Below are 13,063 nucleotides of genomic sequence, written 5' to 3' on the forward strand. Positions count from 1 at the left end.
ATAACCCAAAGCCCTTGAAAAAGGCTACCCTATAGCCGAAACGCGTCGGAAATGCGCTTTGGACTCACAATTGGATCTCTGTGAAACTTTTTCAAGCAACACGCCTGAAAAAACAGAGAGCAACGTCCAAAATAAAAGTCACTTTTTCACCTATGTCACGGATATTCTCCAAAACTTTCCTTTCTTTTAAACACCATTTGGGTCTATAACCCAAAACACATATGCACTGGATATATGTATTATTGTAAACAATATTGTACAAATAAATCTTGACTACTTTTTTACAAATTGTGTATAAACTCACTTGCCCGTAAAAGTCCCACCCCCTCTTTTTTGACTTGAGGCATCAAACAAAAATCCCCCTTCTAGATATACAGGGACGGAGGCAAAAAACTACTACTCTGCTACAGGATCAAAACAAACGCCTAGTAAGGAGTAAGGACCTAGTTCCCTGCAATTTTTGATTTAGTGCAGGTTGTGGGGTGATCTGCTTGCTGGTGACCCAGATGGTGCTACCGGCGCGGTGGGGGTGGCCCATAGACCCTTTTTCTGGGGGTCCCCCTCATTTCTTATGGAGTCTTAGGAGCACCTTTCCGCATCTTACCCCCTTTCAGAGACTGGGGTCCCAGCCCTCCATGGGTGCATGGGTCCTGGAGTCCTTTCTTATCCAGGTGGAGGTGACCTTTGGGTGGTGGGCTAGCAAAAAGTGTCCCCCGACTTCCCCTGCATCATCTGTCTCATCAGATCCTGTATCTGACTCAGCCACCATAGACGTTGCCCACCCTGCGGGGTCTGCGGCCATACTTCCTGATTATCAGATAGTGAGGATGATTCCTCCACACGTGCAGCTGCGCACGAGAAGGCACTAGTTGTGGTACTATCCGCATTTGTGTGAGAAACTTTATCAATGGAGGATGCAGCTGTGACTGCGACGGAGGAGCTAGTCCCCTTTGGCACCCACATGCTGTCTTGCATGGCAAAATTTGTTTCCTTATCCCTCCTGTTTTGACAAAATTGTCTCTAAAGAGTGTTAGCGTCCTAAACGTCGCTTTTGTGGTGCTATACCCCTTTGAGGAGTCTCTCCTAAAGGAGTGGACTGTTCCACCCCCTGTCTCCAGATTGAACAAGGCATGATTCCAATAGATGAATCTCTGGCTTTTAACAATTCAGCTGACAGGAAGGTTGAGTGTGTGGCCCACAATATGTTCACTATTGCTGGTTCGGCGAGTCCTGGCCATTGCCCTGGTGTTCCAAACACTAACTTAGTTGGCTACACTTTTGCTCCGTAACCTAGAGGGTGAGAAGATTCACTGCTTTTTCTGAGTTAGCGGACCAGTTGGTCCAGGGGCTGCAGTTTGTCTGTGATGCCTCTCCCCTGATTTCTAAGCAATCTGTTTTGGCAGTGGTGCTTAGGAGTGTATTGTAGCTTGAGTGTAGGTCTGCTGACCAGACTTCTAAAAAAGAAGAAAAAAAAAAAAAAAAAAAAGCTCTGACTGATTTACCCATCCAAGGCGATCGATCGCCTGTTTGGGGCTATCCTAGATGACATCATTAAGAGTCTCACTGGGGGGGGGGGGGGCCCTTTCTTACATAGTCTGGGAAGGGAAAAGAGCCCCGACCCAGATGTGGCCCATCTTTTTCGGGTTGCAAAAAGTTTTAGGGTCCACTGACACGGGTTCAAAACATTTCAAGTCCTCCTTGGGAGGTTCCAAGCGGCCCTGTTCTGGCAAGCCGAGAGCAGGATTCTGTAGACCTGCAGACAAGACTCCTTCAGCGTGAAGGTGCGCCCTCAGTCATGCCTGGGGTGGGGGGGACGTCTTTTCTGGTTTCCGGACCCATGAACCTCCTTGGTAAACAAGTGGGTCCATGAAGTGATACTATCTGGTTACAAGATAGCGTTTCGTTCTTGCCCTTCAAGAAGGGTTCTTCCCTTCCAACGTTCGTCTGTCCCTAGACCAATTGCAAGCTCTCTTTGGGGCACTGCAAGACCTGACCTGCTGTGATTGTCCCGATTCCAGTACCCGAACAGTTTCAGGGTTTTTGTTCAAATCTGTTCACAGTCCCAAAAAAGGAGGGCAAGGTACGTCCAATTCTGGACCTCAAGGCCCTGAACTGCTTGTGCGGGTACAGAAGTTCGGAATGGAGTCCATTCTTATTGTGGTGGCATCCCTAAATCAGGGGAATTTTCTTGCCTCTGTCAACATCAAGAATGCTTACCTGCACATTCCAATATGTTCATGACACCAGCGCTTTCTCCTTTTTGCTGTAGGAGAAAAGAAATTATCAGATCGTGGCATTACCCTTTGGTCTCGCCTCCGCTCCTCGGGTCTTCACAAAAGTGTTTGGCCCCGGTTCTGGCATTGCTATGTCATCGGAGGATTGCGGTGTTGGGCTTTCTGGACGACCTCTTTTTTGCGAGCGGAGTCTTCTACTGCCTTTGATAGACAATGGGGAAATCACTATACAGATCCTGAAGGAGTTTGGCTGGCTTTTAAATTACCAGTCTGCTCTTATTCCATCCAGGAAATTGGATTATCTGGGTCTGACTATGGATTCAGCTTTAGCCAGAGTGTTCCTTCCTCTGGATAAACTCCAGAAGTTACATGCTGTGAATCATCTCCTGTTGTCCAGCAGATGGTCCTCCTGCTTCGGACCTGCTTGCAGGTGCTGGGCCTGATGGTTTCTACCTTCGAGGCGGTCCATACAAGGTCCCTTCAAAAGGAGAGCCTGATAAAATGTAACAAGTGTCCGAGGTCCCTGGACAATCGGATCTGGCTGAGCCAGGAAACCAGGGGCTGGTGGCTCCACTCTCTGGCTCTTCGTCAGGGCAAATCCTTTCTCCCCTTTTATTGGAAACTGGTCACCACGGATGCCAGTCTCTCTGGGTAAGGAGGTGTCCTGGGATTGAGCTCCGCTCAGGGTTTGACTACTGATCAATGTCTTGGAACTTCAGGCGATCAGGCTGTGCCTGGATCGCTGGATGGATCGCCTCTGGGAGATTCCGGTCCGGTTTCAGTCGGACAATGCCAGTGGCTTGTGGCAATCACCAGGGCAGAACAAAGTGTGTGTTGGCAGCCCTGGAAATAGCAGGCATTCTCCGGTTGGCAGAATGCTTCATTCCGGCCCTCTCCGCCGTCCACATTCCAGGAGTGGAAAACGGATGGGTGGACTATTTACCGCTTGAACCGCTTTGTGTGGGTGCAGAAGTTTGGAAAGGAGTCCATTTGGTCGGTGGTGGCATCTTTGAATCAGGGGGATTTTCTGGCCTCCATCGATATAAAAAGATGCGTATCTCCGCGTCCCCATATTCGAGGAGCATCAGCGATTCCTCCGCTTTGCGGTGGCAGAGGAGCACTTTCAATTTGTCGCGTTACCCTTTGGTCTCACCTCGGCTCCCAAAGTTTTTACCAAGGTCCTGGCCCCTGTGCTGGCCTTTTTACGTCAGAGAGGTATCTCCATTGTGGGATATGTGGACGATCTTTTGTTGCGAGCAGTCTCCCATTTGGATCTGCTTGGCAACGTCTCTACCACGATTCAGACCCTTCAAGAATTCAGGGGGGACGATCAATTTAAAAAAATCTGCTCTGACGCCATCCGCGCGGGTCACTTATCTGGGGCTGATCCTTGACTCTACTCTGGCGAAGGTCTTCCTTCCCTTGGACAAGCTTCAGAAGTTGCAAAGGGCTGTCCGCTTGCTGATGGAGACCAATCAGTCCTCCTTGCGGGCCTGCATGAGGGCCCTGGGTCTGATAGTCTTGACCTTTGAAGCAGTCCCGTTTGCTCAGTCTCACTTGAAACCGTTGCAGAAAGAGATTCTGGTAAAATGGAACAGGGATCCTTGGTCATTGGACCTGAAGATTCGGTTGAGCCATCTCACAAAGTCGGTTATTTTGGTGACTCCAGTCTCCTGTCCTGTGCCAGGGCAAATCCTTCCTGCCAGTGTTTTGGACGGTAGTCACCACGGACACTAGCCTATCAGGCCTGGGTGGAGTGCTGGGGAAGGTCTTTGCCCAGGGGGCTTGGTCGACGGAGGAGTCTTCCTTGCTGATCAATATTCTGGAGCTCAGAGCGATCAAGCTCTGTCTGCTTCACTGGACGAGTCGGCTACGTGGCTCTCCGGTTTGGATTCAGTCGCACAATGCCACGGCCGTGGCTTACATCAATCATCAAGGGAGCACAAGGAGTGCTCTGGCAGCCACAAAGGTGGCCGAGATTCTAGTTTGGGCGGAACACAATGTAATGTCTCTCTCCGCAGTCCACATCCCAGGTGTGGAGAATTGGCAGGCGGATTACCTGAGTCAGCAGGTGTTGGATCAAGGGGAATGGTCCCTTCATCTGGAGGTGTTTCATCTTCTGTGTGCCCAGTGGTGGACTCCAGAGGTGGATCTGTTAGCGCCTTGCCTCAACAGGAAGGTTCAGCAGTTTGTGGCCAGGTCTCGGGATCTTCTGGCCGATGCCACAGATGCTCTGGTGGCTCCTTGGTGCCAGTATCGCCTGATTTATGCCTTCCCTCCGCTCATACTCCTCCTGCTGAGGTTTCTTCGCTGGGTGGCGGTGGAAGGCGTTCCGGACGTTCTGGTGGCACCAGACTGGCCTCAGCGGTCTTGGTACACAGACCTGGTAAAAATGGTCCTGGAACCTCCATGGCGCCTTCCTCTACGAGAAGATCTGCTATCTCAAAGACCGATCTTCCATCCTGCTTTACAGTCGCTTGCTTTAATGGCTTGGCTGTTGAAAGCAAGGTGTTGAGGGATAGATGTATCCCTGTACATCCAGGAAGATCTATCATTGTACGTGGAAACATTTCATGGTGTGAATTGCTGCAGCTGCACCCTCGCTTGTTTTCTGTAGCTAGGGTTTTGGCCTTTTTGCAAAAGGGGGTTGAGCAGCGATTGGCCTTGGGTATTATCAAGGGCCAGGTGTCGGCCTTTGCTATTTACTTCCAACGTCTGCTGGCTACTAATAGCTTGATTCAGACTTTTGTTCAGGGGGCGTGTCATCTGGCTCCTCCGAGGATATCCCCGTTGCCTCCGTGGGATCTCAATCTGGTTTTGTCTGTTCTTCAAAAGCCTCCTTTTGAGAATATTAGGGAGATTTCTCTGCTTTCCTTGTCACAGAAGGTTGCCTTCTTAGTGGCTATTACTTCTGCTTGCAGAGTCTCTTAGTTGGCGGCGCTGTCCTGTCGTTCGCCTTATTTGGTGGTCCACAGGGATAAAGTGGTCCTCTGCCCAAATCCGTCTTTTTTCCCTAAGGTGGTGTCGGATTTTCATCTTAATGAAGACATTGTGTTGCCTTCCTTATGTCCTAAGCATCCCAAGAAAATTGCCTTGCACTCTGGATGTGGTTTGGGCGATGAGGGTTTATCTGACGGTCACTGAGTCCTTTAGGAAATCGGACTCTCTCTTTGTCCTTACAGATGGTCCTCAGAAAGGTTTGGCTATGTCTGCTGCGACCATTTCGAGATGGATCAGGCAGACGGTTGTTCAGGCTTATTCTCTCAAGGGTCAGGTTCCTCCTTTCCCTGTTAAAGTGCATTCTACTAGAGCGATGAGTGCCTCTTGGGCTTTTCGCCATCAGGCCTCGGTTTTACAGGTTTGTAAGGCAGCGACTTGGTCGTCTTTGCACACCTTTACAAAATTCTACAACGTGGATTTGTTGGCTTCTTCTGATGCCTCTTTTGGCCGCAAGTTTTGCAGGCTGCTGTTTCATAAGAGAATGTTTTCTTCTTTCTCTTAGGAGTCTTTTACCTGGGTGAGCTCAAGTTGTTTTGGTTGAGCTTCATGTTACCCAGTTGGCTAAGTTTAGCCTTTTGAAGTTTACGTACTATCTGGTTGCATTCTTCCCACCCCTTATGCCGATTCTGCTTTGGAACGTCCCATACAGCTCATGAAGAAGAGGCTGCGTCTGTCAATGGACGATAGAGAAAATAAGATATTTGTAAGATCTTACCGTAAAATCTTTTTTTCTGAAGTCCATTGACAGACGCAGCACCCGCCCTTCTGATATGGGGTTGGTTTTTTGCCTTCACTGCTTGCAACTAAACTGATGTGCTGGGCTGTGTGTGTGAGGGTTATGTCTGGAGGGACAGCCCCCTGGGCGTGTGTATATGTAAAAACTTTGTACTGTTGTACTGCCCTAGACTATTCTGGCAGGTGGCAGCATAACCCATACAGCTCATGAAGATGAGGATGCGTCTGTCAATGGACTTCAGAGAAAAAGATTTTACGGTAAGATCTTACAAAAATATTTTTTTTGTTGTCCCACCCCTCATTTTTGGCACTGCCTGGGGACATCTCTATGGTTCTGAATAATAGAGAAGCTGTGTCCGTCAATGAATAAAAGAGAAAATGGGATTTTTGACTTACCGTAAAATCCATTTCTCTGAGTTCATTGACGGACACTGCTTGTTACTAAACTGAAGACCTATAGCAGAGTGGGGGAGTATACTACCTAGGACTGCCCATAGGCATAGCCAAGTCTTTTTTTTTTTTTGTCTAGTGTCCTTCTCCTGTAGGGGGCGATATAACCCTATGATTCTGAATGATAGAGAAGCTGTGTCCGCAAATGAACTGAGAGAAATTGATTTTATGGTAAGTCAAAAATCCCTTTTTATTTATTTATTTTTTCCTGCAAAAAGATGTGGCGTTTATTATTTTTCTTGTAATCAGTGAACTTGGCTTTGTGAAAAAATTGTATTTATTGTTGCTTTATAATAACAACCACATAGGACTTTGTTGTCCTAGTGCCACAAAGAAGTCCCTAGATCAGTAACTTTTTCAGTTGTGTTTTAGATTTTAAAATGTCTAAAGTCTGTGCTTTGTAATATTGCTTGCTAATGTACATATGTTGAAAGATCATGATGAATTATAGTTCAAACTGTATTGAATCATTTAGATCATATCTGATATGTACATACTTTATTTTATAGGTTGGAACATCTCACTCGTTTGAACAAATAGCATCATTTCAATCAAACCAGTAAGTACTGTTTACATTTACTTAACTAAAATGGCAATAAAAAAATAGATCAGATCAAATGACTTACTGTCATGATAAATGCCCTTTACTGATGTAAATTACTAGGGAATAAAAATAGCAAGCTGAAATTTTTTTCTAAAAATAGGGTAATTCTGCTCTATAAAAATTAGGTTTTGGCCTTTTTGGTCATAAGAAGCAGAGTTTCTTTGGGAGATGTTAGAACTGTGTGTTTTTAATTTCAGCACTCAAAACATATGTATTTTCATTATGTAGGCCTCTCATGATTGACAGTACTGGCAACTACAATCAGTTATCTGCTTCCAAAACATCACAAACCACCATTCAGGTAAGTCTTCTTTTTTATTTTTTTTTTCTTGATTTTACTTTTATTAACCACTTTACCACCGGAGGATTTTGCTGTCTTACGTCTGTGCCACTTTTTGTGATTCGGCACTGTGCGACTTTAACGGACAATTGCTATAAATATGCACTGTTACTGTAAAAATGGCACTGGCAGGGAGGGGGTTAATTTTAATTGGTGATCAAGGGGTTAATGTATGCCTGGTGCTTACTGACGTGTGTGGGGGGGAGGGGACTATGTGACACAAGGACAGATCGAGGGTTCAGCTATGCTGAACCCTGCAATCTGACCCTGCCTGTCACTTAGGAGATCCGCCCGCTTGTGTTTACACAAGCAGGCGGATCTCCACACTCGATTCCCCGACGATCGGGGAAGAGCGGCGGCGATCGCCGCCGCTCCTCCCCTGGCCCGACTCCCGCTGTGACTGAATACAGTGGGAGTGAGCCTCCGGGAGAGGGGAATGTCTGGTGACGTAGTACTATGTCGCCAGATGTTATCGAGCCACTTTGCCGCAGTGCGGAAGTGGTTAAATAATGATAATGGTCAAATTGTTTTAAAACCTTGTTCATACTTACAAAGAAGGAAGTGTATCCTTGCCTCTCTAGCTGCCTATGCCACTGAATGGTCTTGTGATGCCCAGGCATTGCTTCCCAAAGTCTTCTCAGAAAGTGACACTTTGACTTTGGGAGTGTTGTACGTTTGATCCCCACTGCGTACAGAGCACAGTGGTGATGTAAAAGTTGGAGGAGGAAGTGCAAAGTGCTCTGGGGGACCAACATACCACACTGCTGAAGTGTCTGTTTTTGAACAGATTTTAGGAAACAACAACTGCATTAGAACAGCGCCTGGCATGTAGGCAAAAAAAAGCAAGGGAAGTATATGCTTTCTTTTTTTATATATCTTTGATTAGAAAATGTTATGTACAACCAGCCTGCCCATAGATGGGACAAATCTTAGTCGGTCTTACTGAACCGACCAAGATTTGATTTATCTATGACCAGCTTTAGCCCTATCCCTAAGACAGCAGGACATGAAATGAAGTGAAAGCTCCCCAACGCTGCCATTAACTACAATAAAAATGTGACACAAAAGTATTTGCTCTTTTCATGTTTATCAAAAACTGCTATACAAAAATGTTGGTTTGTTGGGCTTAAGGGCCGCACACGGGCTGAATGACGGGCGACATTGCCAGTTCAATAGAAACAGGCCAACATTACGCCGTGTGTACGGCAGCTGGTCCAACAGAAGCCGGCCTAACAGAATGGGTATGACTAAAAAAGGCCAATGGCTAAGAGCACTGACCAGTGTGTTCTGGCCAGGGGGAGCATCTCCCTGTAAGAACACAATAGCTCAGCGGGGGAGAACGCTGTACTAACCTTGCATAGTTAGTACAGCACCTCCTCCCGAGCTCTACAGTTGTTTTTTTTTTTTTTTTTTATTCAGCCCACTGGTTTTATGGTTTAAGTGAAAAAAAATAAAAAAATAAAAAAAACTGTAGTGTGTACTAGAAAATGGTGTAGCGCCAAGAAGCACACCAATGCGCTCACCTCAAGGTTTGACCCCTGTTTCACCAGCAGGTCAAACGATGCAATATTGCAGAGTGTTCACACTGAACAAAATTATAAACGCAACACTTTTGTTTTTGCCCCCATTTTTTATGAGATGAACTCAAAGATCTAAGATTTTTTCTATGTACACAAAATGCCTATTTCTATATGATAGCGTGTTCCAGGTCCTGCCAATATACAGCAACTTCGTACAGCTATTGAAGAGGAGTGGACCAACATTCCACAGGCCGCAATCATCAACCTGATCAACTCTATGCGAAAGAGATGTGTTGCACTGCGTGAGGCAAATGGTGGTCACACCAGATACTGACTGGTTATTGGACCTCCCTGATACAGTAAAACTGCACATTTTAGAGTGGCCTTTTGTTGTGGCCAGCCTAAGGCACACCTGTGCAATAATCATGCTGTCTAATCAGCATCTTGATATGCCACACCTGTGAGGTGGATGGATTATCTTGGCAAAGGTGAAGTGCTCACTAACACAGATTTAGACAGATTTGAGAGAAATAGGTCTTTGTGTACATAGAAAAAGTCTTAGATCTTTGAGCTCAGCTCGTGAAAAATGGGGGCAAAAATTTTTTTTTCAGTGTATATTTAACCTGGCCAACTGAAAGTGCTTTCTCCCTGTTCAGTCCTGATTGTGTTTTGCTGAGATTTATATGCTTAAGTTTATTATCTTATGCAATGCAGGCCTTTGAGAACAGATCACCATGGTACACTGAACAGAAGCCTAAAGGCATCAAAAGAGTCATCGGGGAAGATCATGATAGCTCTTCAGAAGAGCCCAACAACCATTTGAAAACTTCTTTGTAAGTAGATCTGCTTTGTGTTAAAAAAAACTTAGAACTCATGATTTTACATAAAATGGCCTGTTTCTAGTGGCAGGTATAACCTGCTTCTCAGCAGCTGCAATTCTCAGGGAAATGTATAACCGACCATGACTAGAGTTGTGTGTGGCTGCATTCCTTTTTTTTTATATCAGATTTTTTCGTTTATTTTCATGCGGTGATCCTGTCATAATCACACTTCTGTCCTATGGTGACAAAGCTTCGTTTAAGGGCTCATTCACACTGGGTGCTTTTTTGCAGGCCTCATGAAGGTCTGTGTTTTCCCGGCGTGGGGATGCAGAAGTGTTGCATGCATCTCTGTGCCACGTCCCATTAGTTTCTGTTAGGACATTCAGCTTCACAGACACAGCCGTTGTTGTCCTAACATGACACGCGGGTGAGTGTAGGTCTCTGAACGCACTCTGTATGCATTCAGGGACCTGCAAGCATACTCACCCACATGTCATATTAGGAAACACTAGCTATGTCCGTGCAGCTTCATGTCCCAACAGAAATGAATGGGATGTTGCCACGGGGATGCATGCAGCACCTGTGCATCCCTATGCTGGGAAAACATGGACCTGAATTGGGCCCACTGTAAAGCGCACCGTGTGAGCGATCCCTAACTGGAGGAGCAGTGATGTCATCCTAAGGTACTCTCCTGAATAGTAATATTAATCTAAAATATCAGCGCACTAGAACTAAAAGCAAAAAACTTTTATTCCTCTATCGTCCATTGACAGACTCACCTCTCATACTTCTTAGCCATTGGGTTATGCTGCCCCTTGCAGGAGTAGTACTAGGCAGGAAAAAAAGCAATTCACCATGCCAATGGAGCTGTCCCTATAGGCATAACCCCATACACCCTGCTCCAGAAAAACAGTTTGTTTCTGCCTAGTGAAGGATTAGGACCTAGGTTTCCTGCTGGGACTTTCGGTCTGAGTTTCCTTTTTTTATTCTTTTACAGCGGGTACGGAAAGTATTCAGACCCCCTTAAATTTTTCACTCTTTGTTATATTGCAACCATTTGCTAAAATCATTTAAGTTCATTCTTCTTCCTCATGAATGTACACATAGCACCCCATACTGACAGAAAAACACAGAATTGTTGACATTGTTGCAGATTTATTAAAAAAGAAAAACTGAAATATCACATGGTCCTAACTATTCAGACCCTTTGCTCAGTATTTAGTAGAAGCCCCCTTTTGATCTAATACAGCCAGGAGTCTTTTTGGGAAAGATGCAACAAGTCTTTCACACCTGGATTTGGGGATCCTCTGCCATTCCTCCTTGCAGATCCTCTCCAGTTCTGTCAGGTTGGATGGTAAACGTTGGTGGACAGCCATTTTTAGGTCTCTCCAGAGATGCTCAATTGGGTTTAAGTCATGGCTCTGGCTGGGCCATTCAAGAACAGTCACGGAGTTGTTGTGAAGCCACTCCTTCGTTATTTTAGCTGTGTGCTTAGGGTCATTGTCTTGTTGGAAGGTAAACCTTCGGCCCAGTCTGAGGTCCAGAGCACTCTGGAGAAGGTTTTTGTCCAGGATATCCCTGTACTTGGCCGCATTCATCTTTCCCTCGATTGCAACCAGTCGTCCTGTCCCTGCAGCTGAAAAACACCCCCACAGCATGATGCTGCCACCACCATGCTTCACTGTTGGGACTGTATTGGACAGGTGATGAGCAGTGCCGGGTTTTCTCCACACATACCGCTTAGAATTAAGGCCAAAAAGTTCTGTTTTGGTCTCATCAGACCAGAGAATCTTATTTCTCACCATATTGTCCTTCAGGTGTTTTTTTAGCAAACTCCATGCGGGCTTTCATGTGTCTTACACTGAGGAGAGGCTTCCGTCGTGCCACTCTGCCATAAATCCCCGACTGGTGGAGGGCTGCAGTGATGGTTGACTTTCTACAACTTTCTCCCATCTCCTGACTGCATCTCTGGAGCTCAGCCACAGTGATCTTTGGGTTCTTCTTTACCTCTCTCACCAAGGCTCTTCTCCCCCGATAGCTCAGTTTGGCCGGACGGCCAGCTCTAGGAAGGGTTCTGGTCGTCCCAAACGTCTTCCATTTGAGGATTATGGAGGCCACTGTGCTCTTAGGAACCTTAAGTGCAGCAGAAATCTTTCTGTAACCTTGGCCAGATCTGTGCCTTGCCACAATTCTGTCTCTGAGCTCTTCAGGCAGTTCCTTTTGACCTCATGATTCTCATTTGCTCTGACATGCATTGTGATCTGGAAGGTCTTATATAGACAGGTGTGTGGCTTTCCTAATCAAGTCCAATCAGTATAATCAAACACAGCTGGACTCAAATTAAGGTGAAGAACCATCTCAAGGATGATCAGAAGAAATGGAAAGCACCTGAGTATAATATATGAGTGGCACAGCAAAGGGTCTGAATACTTAGGACAATGTGATATTTCAGTTTTTCTTTTTTAATAAATCTGCAACAATGTCAACAATTCTGTGTTTTTCGTCAATATGGGGAGCTGTGTGTACATTCATGAGGAAGAAGAATGAACTTAAATGATTTTAGCAAATGGCTGCAATATAACAAAGAGTGAAAAATTTAAGGGGGTCTGAATACTTTCCGTACCCACTGTAAGAATATTTTATTTTAATTATGTTTACTCACTTGCTAGTTAGTGTTCAGGGGGATCCTCCTGGTGATCTATAAGCAATGCCGGCTGAGGTTTCGCACTGGATAATCTAGATCTTTAAGGTCTCCTAGCCTGGCCTACGAGCGTGAGCAGGTTATAGTCCCGCACTAGGCCTCGCCATGATGGAGCCCCTTTTTGGATGGGGACGAGCCTGCGAGTGGATGTCTCGCTGGGACGCGACCACCTGGAAAGCCCTGAATCGCAGCGTACCCCTCGGCTGGCAGCACCCACTACGGATGGGAGGTGGTCTGTCCGGAGCGGAGCCCACCCGGTCCATGGTATGGTGAGTAAATGCAGCCCCCCCTTGTCCCTGGCCTGTCAGGCTACCAGGCCCTGTGCCCGCCCCCTCTCCCTCCCCCTGGGGGTGCTATTGTTGCAGTGCCCGGCGCCCTGGTGGGGGGGTGGAAATGGTACCTTTTCGTGCTGGGTCTGGTTGTAGATCCCTTGTGGCTCTCCTATTGGGGGTCCCTGACCGCATGGCGCGCCGTGGGTGCCGCCATCTTTAGTGTTGGCAATAGGACTTTTTTCTCCATTGACTTGTATGGGGCAGCCATTTTCCCTGTGCTTCCCATAGACTTGCATTGGCAGCCATTTTTGTGTAGCCCTATTGAGCTACACGGGCAGCATGACCTTTCACATACCAGGCTGATACATATCCTGTGTCTCTCACTT

General features: G+C 46.4%; 1 protein-coding gene across 2 annotated transcripts in view; it reads left to right on the forward strand.

The window, feature by feature from the left end:
• LOC309550988 (uncharacterized protein) overlaps window positions 1-13,063 on the forward strand; it is a 100,435-nt gene that overhangs the window by 53,523 nt on the left and 33,849 nt on the right. For both annotated transcript variants that reach the window (XM_082251409.1, XM_082251408.1), the window contains exons 6-8: window positions 6,929-6,978; window positions 7,252-7,324; window positions 9,598-9,716. In XM_082251409.1, the coding sequence (XP_082107535.1) occupies window positions 6,929-6,978; window positions 7,252-7,324; window positions 9,598-9,716 (242 nt within the window). The remainder of the gene's footprint in view (window positions 1-6,928; window positions 6,979-7,251; window positions 7,325-9,597; window positions 9,717-13,063) is intronic.

This window comes from Pelophylax lessonae, assembly GCF_965119305.1.
Source record: "Pelophylax lessonae genome assembly, chromosome: 3".
In the NCBI taxonomy this organism is placed as follows: domain Eukaryota; kingdom Metazoa; phylum Chordata; class Amphibia; order Anura; family Ranidae; genus Pelophylax; species Pelophylax lessonae.